The sequence below is a fragment of the Vulpes lagopus genome, chromosome 2 (genome assembly GCF_018345385.1).
Source record: "Vulpes lagopus strain Blue_001 chromosome 2, ASM1834538v1, whole genome shotgun sequence".
NCBI classification, from domain to species: Eukaryota; Metazoa; Chordata; class Mammalia; order Carnivora; family Canidae; genus Vulpes; species Vulpes lagopus.
The window spans coordinates 34,779,087-34,800,790 of NC_054825.1; the positions used below are offsets into that span (position 1 = coordinate 34,779,087).

The 21,704-nt window shown below is 38.1% G+C and overlaps 1 protein-coding gene across 9 annotated transcripts in view; it reads left to right on the plus strand.

The window, feature by feature from the left end:
• The window catches only part of CPEB3 (cytoplasmic polyadenylation element binding protein 3), a 196,988-nt gene that overhangs the window by 152,306 nt on the left and 22,978 nt on the right, over nucleotides 1-21,704 (plus strand). For all 9 annotated transcript variants that reach the window (XM_041744214.1, XM_041744209.1, XM_041744215.1 and 6 more), the window contains 2 exons: nucleotides 9,570-9,684; nucleotides 19,221-19,402. In XM_041744214.1, coding sequence (XP_041600148.1) covers nucleotides 9,570-9,684; nucleotides 19,221-19,402 — 297 coding nt within the window. The remainder of the gene's footprint in view (nucleotides 1-9,569; nucleotides 9,685-19,220; nucleotides 19,403-21,704) is intronic.

Here is a 21,704-nt window from a genome sequence, read left to right on the forward strand (position 1 = left end):
TATACTATACTGAATTTATTGAAAAAATCTGCATATAGGTGGAGTTGCACATTTCAAACCGGTGTTGTTCAAGGGTCAACTCTAGGGATGGTTGGATGGCTCAGCAGTTAAGCTCTGCTTTTGGCTCAGGGCGTGATCCTGGAGTTCAGGGATCGAGTCCCACATCGAGCTCCCTCAGGGGAGCTTGCTTCTCCCTCTACCTATGTCTCTACCTCTCTTTCTCTCTGTGTGTCTCAGAATAAATAAATAAAATCTTTTTTTTAAGGGTCAACTGTATATTTAAAACTGAAGTTTGGTTATTGCTCAGGCAACATGGTCATCCACTCAGAATTTGAAAAACAAAAATTGAAAAAAAAAATGTTGGGAGCAAGGAAGCTGGAAACCAATTGGAGGCTGGTTCAGTTCTTTAATTTTTAATTCTGTCCAACCTGCCAATAATTCTGGTCTTTCCTACTCCCGTTTATGTATCAGCAGGATCTCTAGCACTTTTAGTCATTCTTCTTTACCTACAAAGACAGTTCAGATCCTTTTGCCTTGGACCTAAAACCTTTCCAGTCTGACTTCAAGTTTTTTTCAACCTTTATTTTTTCTGCTTTCCTTCTGAGCCCTGTATTCCAGTCAACTGAAATATTTATGTTCTTGTCTCAATTTCTAATTGCTATATTTATTTTAAGACCCCTCTCAAATGCCATCTTTTTCCTGAAGCCTTCTCTGATCACTACACCATATATGGTGACTCATACCTACTATTATAGCTATCTGCAACCCACATACAGCCATCTTTTCAAAATAATATGCCTTCCTTCCTTTAAACCATGTTTGAGTGCCAACTATGGGCAAGACATTACAGTTGGTTACTCTGAATTAGGCATAAAATTCTGTGTTCAGAAAGTTAATAGTGTAATGGGTAGATAAAGTATATAAATATATGAACCTATAGAGCCTGGCACATAGAAAATTTTTAAATATTTGTCAAATTAGGAAAAATAACAAATACAGTGAAGATAAGATTAAGTGCTTTGGAGAGTTTATATATACCTGGAGTGATGAAAGAAAGCTTCTTGGAGGAAGTGTCATTTGAACTAGACCTTGAAAGTTGAAAAGGGTTTGGAGATTAGCCAGGGGAGAGGTGGTGCTGTGAAAGTGTGGAAAATGGACATTTCAAGAAAGCCAACAGTATAAACACAGAAATGAGAAACTGTGCAGAATGAATGAAGAACATTTAGGTTGGTTATATGGGGCACAAATGTATGAAAGGGAGTAGGACATTAAATTGGAAAAATAAGTAGGGACTAAGTTATAGGGCAACTTGATTGATGGCCTCAGCCCTTGGGTTTGTGGTATATTTACTTAAACTCTTTTGTTCTCCACTTACTATCTCCTAAGACAATAACTGTAATTTTATCTTGGCTCAGTCAAATTGGATTTGTCATATCCCTCCTTGGAAATCTTCAGCATCTCTGTTTGTTTGTTTGTTTGTTTGTTTATTTATTTATTCCTTTTGGTCTAAATCTGTGGTTTGGGCACCTTCTATCATAGGAATTTCTCCAAGGAAGGAATTTCTCCTCTAAAATGAGAGAAATACCTCTTATTCATAATAAATCCTTCCCCTCTCCCCAGGCTCTGTATTTGCATTTGAGTCCAGAGTTTCTTAGTGCTTGAGTCTTTGGAGATATTATTCCTTTCTAGGGTGGTCTAAATGATGCTGCAGTTCTGATATACTAAAATAGTTTCTAGTGGACAAAATAGCTCATACCATCCCCTAAGAGACCATGTTTAGTGTTTTCCAAAGTGTGTCCTGAAGAACACCTGTGCCATCAGACACTGATCTCTTGAGAGGATCATTAACAAAACGTTTGCTCATAACAATAATAGGTGTCATTTGTTGAGAACTTTGTGCATTTTATATCCATTTTCTCCTTCAATTAAAGGTTTCATTGCCAAGAATATTTGGGAAAAGTTGATATATTAAGGTTCTGAGAAGTCTTGCAGTAAATAAATGTGTAATATTTTTTTAATCCAGCATTTGATATATCTGTTTTGGGATTATAGTTGTGAAGATTTTGGTGGAATTAGTATTCCATGAAGCTCGTTCAAAAAATAGGCTTCTTCCCAGGAAAAACTTAAGTAACTTGAACTTTTATGTGTACATTACTCTCAAGAGTTTTAGTGATCAGCATGCCAGTAACAACATCCTTGTCCTAGTACCATGGAGCTGCAAATACACATTTATGTAGACACTAGACAAAATTGTCTGGCTGCAGAGCACTATTGCTTGAGGTTATGAACCTGGAAGTTAAAATAGCTGAATATAGTGCCAATTCATTGCTAAATCATTTTCTTCAGCTTTTCTAACTGCTAGTTTTGTTAGGTTTAAGAAGAATCTATTAGTCGTTTCTTATTGCAAAGGAGAAGAATGAATTTAGAAAGAATAGAGAAATTAATCGTTCACAAAATGCATTTTGACTTGTTTGGGTGACTCTCAGGAAGCAGAACTGGTGGCCAGTAGCCTGGAGGACAAGGAGTCTTGTAGGCACAGGAAGACATCATTGCATTGGAAAGAGGATATATATAGACACTGGGTCAGATAAACTGGGGTTTCAGTTCTAACTGGACTTCTCTCTTCTTAGCCTTAGTTTCCTTAACCTCTAAAGTCATAGGGGTAGTGTTTACAGCATAACAGTTATGATGAGTTTAAGTGTGACAGTGTGTTAAAATGCCTAGCACAGTGGTGTAGTTTATGTCTTCAAAAGGAAACCATCTATCATGTTTAAATTTTCTAAGTGAGGTAGGAATATCAGCAGCGGTGATGAACACTAGGTAATTCTGATCACTGGGTAGGTCACGAGGGGCATCAGAAATTTGCACTGATTAGACCAAGCCCTGAGGTACCCACTGGTGATCAGACACACTGTATTTCCATATCCCTGGAAGGTGGCTTTCAGTGGACTGAAGAGAGTGATCTGGGAGCTGTAGAAGGGCTGGACATCTTGCCGCATCAGCGTCTGCCCCTCAGGAAAACCTTTGTTAATTCGCCAGAACACTGATGAACACAGAGTGCTCACTAAGGGTTGGCACTTTGCCAGGCAGTGGGGACCCACACAGAGACATGATCTCAGCTTTAGAAGACCCTAGAGCCCAGTGGAAGGAAATAGACATGTAAATACAAAGTGAAATAAGGGGTCAAAGGTGCTATGATAAGAGTATAAGTAATCATGGGGTGGGGGCTCAAAGGCGAAGTGGTCAGATGTTTCTTAGGGAGTCAGGAAAGCTTTTAGAAAGAAGGTATTCCCTTGAATCTTCGGGTTATAAATATGAATATTAATCATTGCATTTAATTGATAATGGCTTTACTAAGTCAAGATTAGAGCAAGGCATACTTTTCAGGGCACAGTTTATGCATGCTCCGTTTTTATACTGGGTGCCCTTATGAAACAGTATACAGAATGCTATTTGAAGTGTTCAAAGCCTGTGGTTTCTGTACGTCAGGCAGGCTGTGCTGCTTGGTAGAGAGGGCAGGGGTTTCTTTTTTGTACCTGGACTGTTTTCTGACCCTCATAGGGGACCTAGAGCATTCTGAGAGGGCATGAGAGAATTTCCCAGGGTTGCTTTTGGCTCCCTGTCTAGGAAGAATCCTGCCTATTTTGATGAACTTCTCTGGAGCCTGTGATCTATTTGTATCTAAGAATAGGAGGAATAGTTTGAGTGTGAAAGTTAGTCTTTTGCTTGGAGGCCCAGTGGAGTTCTGAGTAGAGACCCCAGTGCAGCACAGGGTAGAAAAGTCTTATCATCTGGCCACTTCCCCCAGAAGATACAGGGAGGGTGTCTCCACCTCTCCATTGGGTGGAAAGCAGCAACTGAGAATAATAGGTCACATCTAAACTCCTAGAAATTGGCTGATCTGTTTGTTAGGGAGCTGTATGGTTAAAAAAAATTTTTTTGAAGTGAGAAACTAAATATGAACGTACTTTGGAGAATCCAAACCACAATTATTGTTGTTAATGGCTGTTAGTTTTGGTGATTAATAATAATAAAACAACCCCTTATAGCATGGATGAGACAAAGATGCCTCACAAACTAGTTTATTTGTGATACTGTGGGGTACTCCAGTCATTCTTTGAGGTCTGTGATGCTTAAAATAGAATTGCTGACAGCTGGGGTGGGCCTGAGTTCATTACCAGCACAGCCAAGCTATTGCAGCTGTATGTCAGCGGACCTAAGTTTAGCTGACTCATCCTGATGGTCCCAAGAGCCCCGATACTGCTCTTGCTGGGGAGAGCAGTCCTGATGCTTCTGCAACATTGCTTTTGTGATTCACATTGATTGAAAGGATTGTAAGACTAGAGAGAGAAAAACGGAGACCTTCTGCAGAATTTGAGTAGGAAATTTGAAGGGTATTGAAAAGGAAAGAGGAAATGGGAGAGTAAGGAGGTTGGGCCATGCCATGTGCCTTGTGGAAAATTCATGGGAAAGAAAACATAGTAGGAAGCAGTTTTGATCAGGTCATTTCCTGAGCTGGCCACCAGATTGCACTGTTGACTCTGAACAGCTTGGTTGCTTTGTAGAGCCGCCTTGAGATGAATAGATGAAAAGGAAGGCACTATGCAGTAGGACATTCATGTGTTGGATGTTCATAACTTAAGAAGATGACCAGACAAGAATGAAGTAAGATGTTCAAAATGAGCTCAAGATACTATTATTTATTGATAGGTGAATTGTCTAAATTCTAAATAGTGGTCTAGAATCTAGAATTCTAGAACCATAGGGTGGCTTGGTTATGTTTGGAAACATAAAGCCGTAAGGTTTATGTTAAAAAACTGTTCATATAAAGCTATGTGTTTTCTGTTATCTGGTTATTAAAGATACAATAAAACTACATCTTATATTGAATTTTTACTTAGAGGCTTTTGCAAATTTTCAGTGAAATTTACTTTTTAGAAAATGATCTTACAGCTTCTTCTTGAAATAAGTGACCTATACTCTATTTCTTAGATTTCTTTTTCCTAGAACTTGGCCAGATCTTATCCCTATTAATGACTTTTAGTTTTAAAGAGGACGCAACTTCAATTTTTACATAGAACTATAATTATTCTTTATTGATATCAAAATAATTAAACATCTCTTTTGTGCAGTTTAGCCAGAAAGCTTTGAATTTTTTGAACAGCTATTTATTATTTATATTCTCTATACTCTTAACCATTTAAAGTTAATTTCTACAAGAACATCCCTTTTAGAGCAATAGTAGAAAATAAGTGAGAAAAAGGCCTTGATTGGAGTGAAGTTTTTACATTTCGTTCAGTTGGTTCAACCTTATTATGCCATATTTTGATACAGACTAAGAGTAAGATATAATAAGGCAATATTATCCAAAGTATGGATTATTAATAGGTGTTATGAAAAAATTTTTGGAAATGCTGGATAAAACATTTGAACAGATTTCTTTCCTGTAGAACTTCTTAGAGCCTTTGATTAATATACATCAGTGGGTGCCATGAAACTCCAAGAAGGGAAGGATAGCCTGTAACTTTTCTAAACACCGTTTGTCTGAAAGAACAACCCTATAGACCTGCTGTTCACAGAACACACATTGGGAACTTTGAAAAGGAAAATGAGTGCTTTCCATACTAACTGTTGATATGATTAATGTTACATTCTCTTAAGTTTCTTGAAGAGTATTAGAGTCACTATATGGCCTAAGTTGATATATTAATAGCACCACCTTTATGTTTGGTTTTTACCTTTTTCCTTAAAAAGATTTGCCTTTGGAGATAAGCAATTATGCAAAGAAGATTATGAATTCAGATAATTCATATTATTCTTAAGATTTAAGAAACAAATAATTCAGCCAAAGAGTAGCTTTCACAATCCTCATCAGAGCTTCTGTAGGAACATATGCTTAAAAAAGAAACTAAGGAGGGACACGTGGGTGGCTCAGTGGTTGAGCATCTGCCTTCAGCTCAGGGCATGATCCTGGAGTCCTGGGGTCGAGTCCCAAGTCGGGGTCTCTGCATGGAGCCTGCTTCTCCTTCTGCCTTCCTGTGTCTCTGCCCCTCACTCTCTGTATGTCTCTCATGAATAAATAAATAAAATCCTTAAAAAAAAAAAAACAAGAAACTAAGGAAAAACCACTTTTGTTTTTTCTCCCACAGGATAGATCTGGTTTTGTTTAACTACACAGTGACTTTAACATTTGAATTCCTTCTCAAGGGCAGCCCGGGTGGCCTGCGGTTTAGCGCCGCCTTCAGCCCAGGGTGTGATCCTAGAGGCCAAGGATTGAGTCCCACATCAGGCTCCCTGCATGGAGTGGAGCCTGCTTCTCCCTCTGCCTGTGTCTCTGCCTCTCTCTCTTTCTCGGTGTCTCTCAGGAATAAATAAATAAAATCTTTTAAAAAAATGAATTACTTCTCAACATTTTAAAATCTTGAAGTTTCACATAAAAATCTGAATTTCTAGCTACTCTTGAAAAATGGAAAAGTCTGACAGCACATTCACAAATGATAACTACTTGCTGAAGCTGCAAAATGTTTAAAGGATGGTTTACACTGGTGTGTCATAGCCTGCCTACCAACTATTGTCCTGGTGACTGGATAAATTTATGCTACCTGTCCATCCCTATGGACATTTAGTTTTGTGTAACCTCTACTGTGAGGCCATGGCGTGGCTAAAGGGCTAGTGGGCGGTGCCTCTTTCTAGAGTGACCTTTAGAAGCAAACGTGGTCAGGTGTCTCCATGAAGAAGTGTTGGAATCTGTGTCAGGTTCATTTAAGGGAATTTTCACCATGTCTAATGAAGTCCCTATACACTCACCCCTCAGAATGTTGAGGCTCTTATTGCCCAGAGTATAATCTATTTGACAGCATACTGCAAAAGTTGTTTTACACATACACCCAGTGATCCCTATATATGTAAAGGTTGTTTTGCTGTAGGAGATTTATATTGAAGTAGAACAGAGCTCTAATTTCATCCATTCTCAAAAATAGTTATTAAAAAACAAAAATCAAAAAGCAGTTCTCTTATTTGTATTCCACCTCTTTCTACAGTATATTTGAGTTAGCTTAAAAAGCATGGTACTGGGCAGCCCTGGTGACGCAGCAGTTTAGCGCCGCCTGCAGCCCCGGGTGTGATCCTGGAGACCCGGGATCGAGTCCCACATCGGGCTTTCTGCATGGAGCCTGCTTCTCCCTCTGCCTGTGTCTCTGCCTCTCGCTCTCTCTGAATGAATAAATAAATAAATCTTAAAAAAAAAATGCACGATACTTTAAAAGTAGAGAAATATCTATGTATATAAATGAGGACCAGAAAATATATCAAAGAATAAGTCAGAAAGATAAAATATGGATATCAGGCCTTGAGGGCTGAGAATAAACTTAGAAGGTAGAGAACATGCCTTATGTGAGAGTGGGCTTCTATTTTAGAGAGAAACCAGAGTGTGAATGGAACTTCCCAGTGCAAACAATACCACAATATTATTTTTTGCTTAGTGTGCAGAATGTGCTGATATTGGCCTATGTTGACATTTTTCTGATTCTGTAGTGGTGGGAGCTCTGAGGAGCTATTTTCTGGTGGCAGCTGGGAAATGCAGGTTCTGAAACTAGGATTTAATCATTACTGTCTCTTGAGTCTTCTTCCTATATTTTTACCTAATCTATAATACAGGAATAGGCTAAGGGAATGGGTTGCGTGTGATGTAATGAAGCAAGGGTGGGCGGGAGAAGAGGCAGTAATGAAAGCTCTCAGCAGGAAGGTTTGAGATAGCCTGCAGAGTTCTTTTGAGCAGCAGTAACCTACAGCTATTTTAGAAGGCTGCATTTTCTGTACTTCTGATTAAATGAAACCAGAATGCCATGAATACTACAAGGGAATTGTTTTCATTTGTGAAACAAAGTGTGACCCACAATTAAATTTAATTAACATTCAGTGATTAGAATTGCCTTACCAGGTCCTGAAGTTGCCTTAAATTTATCAGGGATAAGACTAGAAGAAGAGAGGGCTCTGTGTAGAAAAAGAAATGTCCTACTTTTTTGTTATTGGTGACATTAGAATCTTTGTTCTCACGGTATGAAGAAATTATGTTTTTAATTAAAAATTAAAACTGGGCCCTCATGAAGGGATTTAAAAATGGTGCTTTATGGTACTCATGAATTTGCTTTTGTGGTAAATGTCAAGGGAATGGAAATTTAGTCAAATAGACCAAATGTTTCAAGTAAAGAGCTAGATTTTTTTTTCACACGATAAAGGTGGAGCAAATGCTTAAATGTTAGCAGAATTGCAACATGTTTTCAGGGTCTAAGGAAAAAATGGAGATTTTACTACTTCTCACTAATGTGAAGGCAACAGTGTCATAAATGGCAAAAAGTTCGGTGAAGGGTGAGTTTTATAGCAATCATAGGTAACGTGTGGACTGTTTCTAACTGAGCAATGCCAGTTTTGGAGTTGATTCAAGGTGTTTTTCTCATTTGAAAGTTTTACTAACTTTCAAATGAGAGTACTTAATATATCAAGCCATATAAGAAATCATCTTATGTGTTTTTTTGCATTGTGTCGATAGTTGAACAATGAGGAAAATGAAGAATTGTGTTGATGTTAAGAAAATGAAAATTCAGCTGTTTTGTTTCCTATCCTATTGGTGAGACGGGAAAGTAAAGGCACGTTCTATAAAGACAGACACACTGGTTTCTCTGCTTCTGCACATAGCTCATTTCCCAGAGCAGCGGCTGATTAAACTGGTTGATTCTCAGGCAGTGCTGAAGCTCTCCTTTTGGTATGAGAGAGTTTTTTTGCATTTTTCTTTTAAGCTATCCTTTGATGATTGAGTTAGGGATTGAAAGGAATATGTTTAAGGTTAGGATTCTGATGAATTGTAGGCAGAAAGTCAGAGTACCCGTGAAGAGATATTACCAAATAGAAAAAATTATCTCCATAAAGATTTTTCTACTCTTTGAAAAGTTAGTTCAATTTCTAGGCTCACCTTTATTTAACCAAACTTATTTAGGAAAATCAGATAAATGAAAAATAGATAATGCTGTATAATGCTTCAGTATTTGATATTGCTGGTAATTCCATGCTAATCTGAGGAGTGTCAATCTGTGTTAAACCAATATTTCCAAAAGATAAGTGTTTCAATTTCAGGGGTTGATAAAAATTTAAAAGCCAAACCTATAGATAATTTTTAGAAAATATTCCTAATGTTCCTATTCCTGTTCTTTAGGTGAGCTCTTAAAAAGCTAAGTGCTTATCTGTGACAGTTTATAAACCATCTATCATGTGTTAAAATAGATCTGATTCAAAATCCAGAATCTGTCTCTAAAAGACTGCCTTTTTTCAAAATCACAGGTGGTTTCTGAAGGTTTCATGGTATATGTCTTAGAGTGTTGAGTATAGTACCTGTTAAGTAGATTCCCTGAGTTCTGATGAAGGCACTCAATGCAGATAATAAATTAATAACTGGATTTTGTTTGGGTTGTGTATGTTGTAAAATGCACGAATCAGTGGGTTTGTCTTTAGTCACCTTATTCTCATTTGGGGTTGATGGAAATGAAGTAAGGACCAAGTAAACAACTTTTTTTCAGGTGCAAATTCGACCATGGAACCTAAGTGACAGTGACTTTGTAATGGATGGTTCTCAGCCTTTGGACCCCAGAAAAACTATCTTTGTTGGGGGAGTTCCACGACCCCTTCGAGCTGGTGAGTGGAAATAGTAACACCACAACAACAAAACCAACAACAACAAAATCCCCAATGTATTAGTCTTCAATATTTTCTAGGTTTCTGCTCAGCTGTACACAGTCTCCAAAAAGAAGTTTCTTTGAGCTCTTTCAGGATTAAACATTTTCTCCCCAAGTGCTTTATTTCTTTTGGTGCAAGAGTGAATTTCATTAAACTGTTATTTTGAAAGGATGAATTCTATTTAGTGCTCTCAACCACATATTTTAAAAATAATAATAATACATTTGACAGTGTGTGTTCTCATGTTAGCATTATTATGTATGACAGAAGAAGAAATCATTCCATCAGAAATCTTTCCAGCACAGCTGTGTACCTCTCAGTGACAAGCAAAACCACTGCTAGGACTTGTGTCACTGGGAAACAAACTGAACTCTTCCCAAGTGAAACAGGTTCCTGTTTTTTCTTATGCACTTTAAAAATGACTAATGTATTTGAGCATCTTTATTACAACTTTTTAAAAGCTTCCCCCTTTTTTTCTTTTTTAAGTTCTTTTCCAATTATGAAATAATTGTGGACTGAGATTGGGCTGTATCATAATTTACTGGGGCATTTGAAGTGATGCTGAGCCGATGACTTCAATATTTAAATCCAAAGACAAATCTAATCAGTGGCAGATCAGTGTTCTACCAGTAGAATACAATAAAATTATTTGTAAGAACAAAGTTTTTAAAGTGCTTAAAATAATTGAGTTTATTTTTCAAAAGTAAGATGAGAAAATAAAGTTACCATTGCCCCGTAGTTGCAAAAGTACAATGTTCTGTCTGTTACTTGTAAGCAAGCAGACTTAGTTCTACTTAGAAAAGAAAAAGCAAAAAAAAAAAAAAAAAAGAAAAGAGAAAGCAGACACCATTAAAATCAAGTAGTGAAAAAAGAATTATAAAATGTATCTACAGCTGTTCATCTCTGACTTAATTCTGAATGTTCATCAACATTTCTAATGTATTTGTTCAAATTTCAACTTCAATCTACTCCTAAAAGATAACAGTAGGCCTATTTAAAGATATATTCATAATTCCAATTTGAAGGACTTTAAAACACATAAACTGTAACCGAAGTTTGTAATTTTACAGTTTTTCAGAAAGCCAAATATCTCTAGGTCTTGTTCTAATGGAATACTGTGCAGAGAGGAAGAAAGCCAAGCAGCAGAGATGCCTCCCTTTTATCTACTGTCAGAGAATAGAGTCTAAGAAGGGCTGACTCAAACGTGAACAGCATTATGAGATGAGGGCAAACGTAGCCCTTTGTTTCTAAACTGCTTGTGCTTTAAAAAAAAAAAGAAATGTGGGTGGGGCATGGAATATTCCTCTTTTTCTAACTGGTGTTATGTTAGGGAGAAGAATCCCCTTTGATAGTCTTTTAATCGCATATGTATTCTAAAAGAATGGGCATTCATTGCTAGCATTCGAGTTATTCTTTTTTTGCAGCGAACTACAAGTACAAATTAGTTTTAATATTCTAGCTCCTTTCCTTTTTTTTCTAGATGGGGATCTGAAAAAAAAATTCTGAAATATAAAGTACCATAATTATAAAAATAACAGAACTGGTTAACTTTTATGTCTGTTTTTAAGTCATAGACACAAAAGTTTATAAACTAAACTCCCTCTTTTATTATTTATTCTTTTTATTATTATTCACAAGATGCTACAAGTCCTAGGATTAGACAAGAATTATATTTAGTTATCTAGTCCAAAATGGGATTTTGTGTTCCCTACCTAGATGATAGACCTTTTATAATCTTCAAAGTTCTCCTTTTTTAAGCTAAGCCAAAGCTTTTTGTCTTAAAAGTTAAAGTATATTATTCAAATTAATTTCCTGTTTTGACTTTGTTTTGTTTTGTTTTTACATTTGTGTGGATAGTAATTTACATTCACTTGGTTTAGTGAAAATGTTCCCCCATGCCAACACCTCCCATACATGTAGCTTGTTTCTAGATGGCTAAGCAATCTATATTAGCATCTTAGCATTTTACTTTCTATCCAAGCCTTCCAGATTGGAATCCATGTCATCTAAACAAAAAGAATTAACATCTGCAGCTTTTATCCATGTGCATAGAATTGGGTTTCTTTGGAACACACTGAGCTTTGTGGACTGGTGTGTGCCTTAGAATAGAAGACTATTTTTAAAGGAATTCATTTTGACTCTGCTGGGCAGTCTTGAATTGAATACAATGCAGTTCACTTGAACAATAAACATTTATTGAGCATCCACATGTTATTGGCACAGAGCAAGTACACATCTGTGCCAAACTGAATGAACATCCCATTATCTTGTTAAACAGGTCATCATCTACAGAGAGTCAGAGATTTCAGAAGAGAAGAAAACAAGAAATGTATTAATAGAATGCTAACTCAGAAGTAATTGAATACTAAATTAACTCTTCAACACAGTGATTCTCAGATTTGGTTTTTAAATACTTCAGGGCGTTTTTGATTACTTCTAGGGGCTATTGTGGTCATGGAATTCTGAAGTCTTTAAACTATCTCAGGCACTCTGTACAGGGTGATCCTGGACCAGACATGGTTGGTAATACTCGACAGGTGAGATTTTTAGGTGTCCAGATTGGTTTTCACCTCACCCTAGGTCAAAAACTGTCCTTCAGCATGTTACAGTAACTAAAATGTTATCACTCAAGGATTACTCCTTTGAATCTTTTTCTCTTTGATATCTGCCCATTGTTAGGGACTATTATCACTAATAAATTATTTGAAATATAGTCCCTATCCTACCCAACCAGACACATACAAACTCTTCTAAAGAAACAAGGCAACCTGTTTTAAGCAGTATTACCCTGGCTAAGTTTAAGTTGGTTCTTCCAGTCCTTTTGACAAGCCTTCCTTTTCAAAATTCAGGTTGGGGAAAAAAAAAATCACAGGCCTAAAAATATCAACCTGAAAATGAGAAATTATCAATGGAAAATCTAGATGTTTACCTGAAATTAAACTGTCTGACACATTCCTATTGTCTCTTGTCCCTCCCTTCCATCACTCATCAGTGACAGTGGCAAGCCAAGAACAGTTTGCCTTCAGTCTCTTGGCATTTCTCCGGTCTTGTCCTCCTTCCACTCCCCACCTCCCCACCTCTTCCCACCCCCATCCTAGGAAAGGCTATAGGTAGACTCACCATGCCATCATGTGTCTAAAGTTTACATATTCTTCAGAGAGTCAGTACTGGGAAAGGAGTAGTCTGTCTGGTTCTCTGCTTGCTACCACCTGAAAATCCAACAGTTGCCACTCTTCATTCAAGTAATGTGAACAGCATGTCTTTCTTGAATTTCCATACAGAAATAGCCCTATTGTATATTCCTGTGGCATTAGGACCTCTCTAAAATGCATCTCTTTGCTCTGAGGAGAAATAAGTGCCAGGCTTGGGGACTATGAAGAGGCCACCAAGAAAAAGTGGAGAGGACAGCCCCAGTGGCCCAACGGTTTAGCGCCGCCTTCAGCCCAGGGTGTGATCCTGGAGACCCAGGATCAAGTCCCACGTTGGGCTCCCAGCATGGAGCCTGCTTCTCCCTCTGCCTGTGTCTCTGACTCTCTCTCTCTCTCTCTCTCTGTGTGTGTGTGTCTGTCATGAATAAATAAATAAAATCTTAAAAAAAAAAAAAAAGAAAAGAAAAAGTAGAGAATGAAGTATCTAGTCCCTGTATGCTCCCCAGTTTATAAACATGAGTATTGCAACCCCAGCTTCTTTGCTTAGATGTCTCATATAGGGACTGCCTCAGTAATCAAACTTTGGGACCCATCCACTTCCAACTTTAATCATGCTTGGAAAACCCCCAGACTTCTCTAATTAGGGGCATGTGAGCTATTCTTTCACTTCATGACTTCCTTCTGACAGTTTATCTAACCAGATCCTGCAGAACAGATCAATCTTGCAAGATTGCTTATCTAAGTCCTGGAGCCTACATTTGCTCATCATCTTTGGGTCTCTTGCCTTTCCTATTGCTCTAATTTTTTACTGTCTTTTTCTCCCCTACTAATATTCTGTGATGGATCCTGACATTTCCTTCTCCGCCTTTTTCCTCTCTCTGACTATTATGAGGATGGCTTTTCTGAGAGGAAAACAAAACAGTATAAAAACTTTTGAGGTAAATATTCAGTGATGTATGCCATACATCTAGAGAACATCTTGAATTTTTCTAGAAGCATTTATTTCAGACATTCTGTACATTCTGGTAATTTATATGTAATTAGGAACCATATCCTGATTTCTAATTTAGGAAATAGGAATAACCATATCCTTTCTTTGTTGTTCTATAAAGTGGTAGCAGGCAGAAATCATACCAGGTGTTTCTCAGTAGTAGTTTTTTTCACCAAGTCCCAAGTTCAGTCTGAAATGTCTCAGATAAATTCCAAATTTGGTACACTGACTTGATTAACTAGATTGCCTTTAGGGTTAAGTATTTTCTAATGCTAGTACATGCTTGCCTTCTTTCTCCCCACCACCCCACCCCAAAAGCTAATGTTCACCCACAACTGATGTCAAACTTTGCCATATCATTGGCAGGTTTAGTAACATTAGCATAAAGCCAAAGTAAGACTGGGATGAACGGTGCTTATGGAGCATAAACCGGGCCAAGTTAATATTAAGCAAAGATTTCTGAGTAAAGAGAAAAACACCTCCCGGGCAAAACTAAACATCTGAGCACCACTTGTGCTCACCAGTGTATTCAGAGCTCTTATGTATGTTTAATCGTCATGATAACCTTGTGAAGTTGTAAGTGGTAGACTTTTCGTTTTATTGATAAGGAAGCAGAGTTCAAAGGGAGTGATTGGCCAAGGCCACAATAAGTAAAAATGCCAAGACTTTAACTCTGATTTCCAGACTTCAAGTATTGATGTTCTTTGTGCAGAAGGAAACTTCTTTATCAAGCTGAGATCTGAGATGTCTCAATAACAGTATTAACAGTTAACTTGGGGATGCCTGAGTGGCTCAGCGGTTTGTCGCCTGCCTTCAGCCCAGGGCGTGATCCTGGAGACCCAGGATCGAGTCCCACATTGGGCTCTCTGCATGGAGCCTGCTTCTCTCTCTCTCTGCCTCTCTCTCTGCCTGTGTCTCTGCCTCTCTCTCTCTCTCTCTCTGTCTCTCATGAATAAATAAATAAAATCTTTAAAAAAAAAAACAGTCAACTTGGTTACCAGTCTGATTTAATCAAGTTGAACAATCCCTCTGACTTAGTTTGGTTGTTCATGCCACTTATTTGAAAATATTCATTACTTCCCAACATTTGATGCAGAGTAGAAGCTTATAAGTACATTTCCTCCATGTTAGATATGTGAATTGCCTTGTGAACCAACTTGGCAATTGTGGAAAACCTAGACAGTTCAGCTTCTAGTTGAATTGTGCTTTTTTTCCAAAGTCCAGACTTCTTTGTCCCCCTGAGGTGCCTCATGCCTCTTTCCTGTCTGCTTTGTTCTTATTTCCAGAGAAGAAATATGGCTTCTAGATTCACAGTTTAGAATCTAGAAAGCTGAATGTGTTGATATTTCCCTTGGGAGTTCTTACTCTGTCTCTACCCCATTTGGTTCTCATAGTATCTCAGCCTTTTAGACACTGCTTATGGCTGAGTAGTAGGAACAGGATCCCGGTGTGGGGTAGGATGCAAGAGTCATCATGATTTTCTCTCTGGTGAACTAAAATACCTCTCATATCTCTGTGAAGATTCAGAAGCAAATCCAAGGAACCATAATTGGGGCTTAGATTCCACTTCAAAGGCATTGTCCCCACAACCTAGAGGAATTCTCAGATTTCTAAATGCTACACACAGCTACAATATTCTTGTTGCCCTCTCCACCTGCAGCACAATGAAGGTCATCACAAGAGCCAATATGTAAATCAGAGTAATAGTAGTGTTGCTGTTACCATTCATGAGATAACTTGAGTTGCCTTAGGAGCACAGAGCATCTCACCCAAAGTATAAAATGCCATTGGATATGGCTACCAGACTTGCTCATTTCTACCCCTGTGGTGACCAGACAGATCCTATCAACACTGGATAGGAAGCAAAAAATCAAAAGTGTTCTGAAAACTCCTGACTTCCACATGGACTCTGGCTGTGCCTGCTATCGCATCTATCTCTCTGAATTCCAACCCTCACCTCTATGCCTTCCTCTCATCTTATTTCCCTCAGGTCAGTTGTTAGGAACAAGCTTCTGGGAACTGCACTGTCTCTGCTTTCTACAGATTTAGAATGAGGATTCACTGTCATAGGCTTAGTAGGTAGCTTGACTATATTTTCAGAATAAGACATATCCTTGATTAAAGGTTCACATTTCATGAGCAAGGTTGAGATCACAAGATATAGATAAACCCATCAAGGTTTTAGTTGACTTTTGTCAGATCCTTACTGCCTTTCTTCTGTTTTTCTCTCCTCCTCCCAAGCAGTCAAGTGGGTAGCCCTCCTCATGGCACAGTTTCACCCACATCAGAGAAAGGGAGTCTATGTAGGACTTTCCTATATTAACTGGTGATACTTTACTTTAAGGAATTTTTTTAAACCTAGTCTGTACTCTGGAACCAATAATGCATTATATGTTAATTAATTGAATTTAAATTTAAAAAAAATTTTAAAGACCCTAATCTCTAAAAGTAGTTGTACACTTTGACATCTGTAGGTGAATTTTTATGTTCTATATAAAAAAAGTGTTTCAGATTAAAAATTTTTAGGACTTAAGGAAGGCTTGTTCTGTGTTTCTGTTAGTCACCTATGTGGAAGATGAATTAAGTTAGTCTCTCTCTCTTTTTTTAATACTGTTTTTTTACCAAGCATGGCTACTTTTCTCAATAATTAGAAACGCTGTTGAGTACTTAAATAATACCACTATGGTGTTAGAGCCCAGCATGAGGGTAGCCTACAGGAAATGTGCTTTTTTTTTTTTCTGATTGAGTAAAGGACCAAATATAAATAGCAGTTGTTTGACTATTATTTACTTTTCTTCAAGGGTAATCACACAGTAGTAGACCTTCTGTAGTTAAAACAGAGATTAGGGTAGAAAAAGAGATGGGAAATCTTCATACTCTTTCCCAAAACAGCCCTTTAGTCACCTTGGTTTCTTCTAGCTTCTCAACAAATTGCTCTTCATGTGAGTGAGATTTTATTAGCTCAAATGTCTGCAGACTTTTTGGTGGCCAATAAAATGACTATATATAAGATTATAAGTGGAAATTATTTATTTATAATTAGCTTTCATAAAACATTAGTGAGTAAGGGTTTTGCTTCCTATCAAAAGTACTTAACTGCCAGCAACATCAGTCATGACCTCCTCTTTGGCATGTGAAGATGATTTTCTAGCAGTTAGATTCATGAAGTAGTAGAATGTTTTTGCTGTGACATTGCTGTGACATGTCACCTTCTCTGACATCCAGGGATCCCTAAAATTCCTTTGGAGACCACTATGGTTTAGAAGAACCTGTGGTTCTAGTAAGTCTGTGGTTCTAGTAACTCTTCTCTTTAGCTGGAGCTTACAGATGATACACCTTCTTTCTAAATCAGGTGCTTTCCTGAGTCCTTTCTAAGGGTGGACAAGTGCCATTCAGTTCCTTGCCAGCCTCCTTCTCCTGGCTGTTCACCAGGCTGAGGAAGTATTTCTTCTCTTATTTCATTCCATGAGAAGCTCGGGCTTTGGTGTTTAATTTCCATTTCCTGAGGTTATTTATTTTAGTAAGCCCATTGACTAATAAAGGAAATCCATTAATGACTGCATTTAATTATTTCTACCTTCATTGTCTTCCTTGTTATTGGAATACCATTAGCCATGTGAGGAAGTCCTCAAGCCATTAGAGGTTGTTGGGCTTAAACATGAGGACATACTAAACTCTGATATGAAGGGTATGTGCATGATTCTTATTGTGTAATTTGAATGAAAGCGATTCCTGGATCCTGCCCCAAAACTGCAGTCAGAGTCCACTTGGGCTATAATCAGCAATGTTCTTTGGTTGATAAGACTCAGAAATTCTGATCATAATGGGATAATTGGGATAGCTTTCTGCTGTTCTACCTCAATAGTACCTATTCTAGGGTTTAGTTATTGCTAGCTTATTTTCTTACCTTCTAAAAATCCCAGAATCTGTTGGTTGCAGATCATTCCTCTTAAAAACAGGCACTTAGAAAACAATCACCAATATTAGACAGTCTGGTATGGAGAAAAATTTTGAAGACATTAAGTAGAAAACCTTTCTGTTATGGTGACATAGCTTCATAGTATGGGAACCAGTAATGCTTGGCTTTCCTTCTGTTCATAGAAATCTGGTGAGGTTTTTATACCATTCAACTCTTGTATCTATTACAAAGTTCCTCTACCCCAATGGCTTGCTTTCCTTCTCTCCAAATACTGATTCCTGTGGAGGTCTGTTGTGTGATGAGATGGTCTTTGCACACTGGCTATGACCCAGGTCAGCATCCACCTACCCTGTCTTCTCCTTTCTAAACACCATATGTAGGTGTTGTAGGGAAGTTGGTTCTTGGATCATTCCCCAGGGGTAGGGCTAAGTCTTCTGGACTTAAGTCATGAGTAGCCTGAAAGGAATGGTCATACGTGGAGGAAGTGACATCCAGTATCAAGTAAACAATTACCTTCAGGCAATTTGGATCCAGGTAAGTAAATGCTACATGTCTCTCCTTGATACCTTTATGGTGAGGATACTTCTAGAATATCAGACCTTTGAAATGTCCAGTTTCAAATACCTTCTGTCTAGGTGTTTTGTAAATATACCAATGTAAAAGTATATTTAGAAGAAATGTGGCAAGGAGTGCAGACTAGATCTCTAGATTTATAGCAGCGTATAAGATGGGTATGTTTTTACTGCCTTCATTGCAACTTATTGTTTCCTGGTACATCGTAAGTGCTCAATAAATGTTCATTGCTGCTATTATCATTACTAGTATTGTTATTATTTAGAATTCAGTGTGAGAGGCTAGTGTGGAGATTTCTCAGTTGGGATAGAATATACTAAAAAGTATATTTTTAATTGTAGAGATTTATCTTAAGGTTATAAATATATTGCCTCTTATTAAAAGAATATTTAATTCTTTCTATAGCTTAGTCTTAATATAGCAGTATGACTTTAGTAATTGCTTTCAGTCTTAGGGTCAGTAAGTAGGGCTGTTTATAATTAACTAGTTTAGGGCATTGTTTGAAAAGCTTTACCTACCCAGGGCCCACTCCAGTGGACTGAACAGTTAAAAATTAGAACAGGAAAAATAAATTAGAACAGGAGGATTGCTGATAGATCATTCCTTTTATACTGTTGCTGAAGTTCTGATTATGTAAATTTGTGTGTATATTGTATAAATTCTTGATTTTTTTTTCATTTTATTTTTAAATATGAGGAGCTCTACTACGTGAGTTGTAAGACTGATATGGACACTCTTCATGATACTTAATGTGGGTTTTCCCTTTCTTTATTATACTACGTGATCTTTAAATAGTTCTTCCTTCTCCTGGACAAAAGTGCCTTCTAAACATTTATACCAAATTGTGTTTATTTTCTTGTAGTTGAGTTGGCAATGATCATGGACCGTTTGTATGGTGGTGTCTGCTATGCTGGCATTGATACGGACCCAGAGCTGAAGTACCCCAAAGGTGCTGGCCGTGTGGCATTCTCCAATCAGCAGAGTTACATTGCAGCCATCAGCGCTCGCTTTGTGCAGCTCCAACACAATGACATTGACAAACGGGTAAGCAACTGCTTGGGGTATAATTGCAATTGGAAAGAAATGAAGTTATTTTCTGGGCTCCTGTTGCGATCATAAGTGAGCAGTTCTACCTTACATGGTATCAGTCCATGAATCTCTCTAGACTGCCTGAAAAAGAGTACCCATGGTATTGCAGGCATTAATGAACCTTCTGTCTCACCCATCCTCAGGGTGATGTTACACTTATGAAAGTAACCGTGCAGAATTTAGCATACCAAAAGATGATGCCAACAGTACATTAAAAAGGTTGCCAGCTGGTGACCTGTTTGACCCATGTGGTGGACTTAAATAAGTTTGGACTGATATTTAATGTTCAGGAGTATACGTAAAATTTTGAAATTCCAATTTCTCTTAAAATTGCAAGATCACACATAACTGCAATCATTGGAGCCAAATAGCTACTGTCCCTTCCAGTCCCCTCCAACTCCCTGTGGTACTGTTTATAACACATATGCATGTTCATTACCTACACTTTTGCTCCATGATGTTGCCTGTTGCCTGCCTGGCCACTAAAGGCATTCTAATTTGCTACCTCTGATCTAAAGAGGTGACACATGATAGAGTTGGAGGGAGTTGGTGTGCTTAGTTGGTTTTGCAGGGAGACATAGGTTTAAATCCCTAAAATCCCAGCACTACCATTCTTTGGAAGTTTGGGGGAATAGAAGGTGGTAGGAAGAGATAATCTGAGACCTATGTTAATGGATTAACAGAGGAAGTAGAGAATAGATCAGGTAGTGAACACACACCTCCCTTTGCAATTGTGCAATGGCTGTTAACACTTCCAGCAAAGGATGTTCTTGGGGCATACACTGGACTGGAATAAATATGTTATTTAAAAAAAAAAAAAGATTTATTTATTTGAGAGAGAGAGAATGGAGGAGACTGGGGAGAGAGAGTCTAAGGAGACTCTGAGCTGAGCACAGAGCCCAATGTGGGGCTCAGTCCCAGGACCCTGAGATCAGGACCTGAGCCAAAACCAAGTTGGACACTTAACTGACTGCACCATCCAGATTCCTCAAATATGATCTGTTATGAAGTTTCACCTATACTCTCTATGATTGTCTTTGACTAATTTTGTATAACTGACTTAAGTTCTTAGAAGGTGAAAGTTTCAGTTGGTGATGGATTTTTAAATATTCAACAAGTTGTATTTTTATTAAGACATATATATCTGATTAAATTGCAAAAGGCAGTGCCTAAAATAAACACTTGCCACATTACTCAGCTCCTTAAAAGTAAGTAGTGGTGGTTTGTTTTTTAATTAAAATAAACAAAATAATTCTTTTCCATAATTTTGAAACATTCTTTGAATTAATGGAGATTCAGAGGTGTGATAAAGATTCAACTCCAGGGATCCCTGGGTGGCGCAGCAGTTTAGCGCTTGCCTTTGGCCCAGGGCGCGATCCTGGAGACCCGGGATCGAATCCCACGTCAGGCTCCCGGTGCATGGAGCCTGCTTCTCCCTCTGCCTGTGTCTCTGCCCCTCTCTCTCTCTGTGACTATCATAAATAAAAAAAAAAGATTCAACTCCATTCCTAGCTTTCAGTCACCTACTGCATCCTGACCTTTCCCTTTTGCAGCAGTAATCCCCCCTACAGACTGTAAGCTCCACAGAGATAGGCACAGTGTCTGCTTCATTCCCATTGCTCACCCATTGCTTGACATATAACTACAGTAGTAGGTGCTTGGTAAACCTTGGTTGAATCGACGAATGGTTATACCTGGAAGATTTTCTTTATTGCTACTGGTGCCAGTGGACTTGCTTGTGCCCATACTTTTGTGAGTCTGAAACACCAGGCTCTGTTACATTTAGACTGCTATTGCACTCACCAGTGGTGACCCCAGGTAATAAACTTAACCCAAAAAGCCTTAGATTTTCATCTGTATGCTTTCTTTGTTCCTCTCTAGAGCCAGAACTAGTGACTAAACAGGAGATGGTACTAGACAAGGCTCCATTTCCCTTGCTTCTGTCTTCCCTTTGCCCCCAGGCAAACAACCTCCTGACCTGTTCCTTAATAGAGGGAAGTACACTTGCTCCAGGGAATATGCCAATCTTTGAGCCCCTTTTAAAATCACAGTAAATTCAGATACTGTTTGTTTTGTTGCCCACCCCTATTCCTTCCCCTGCTATACTCAGGCCCTCCATATTTCTTCCCAAAGACTTAGAACTAGGTAAAAGAGAGGTGCCTTTTCCTTTGTGAGCATGATCATAGGCCATGCTTGTGAGAATATATTTGGAACATTAAACTTCTGAGAACTCAAGAAAGCCATTGAACTATTTTCT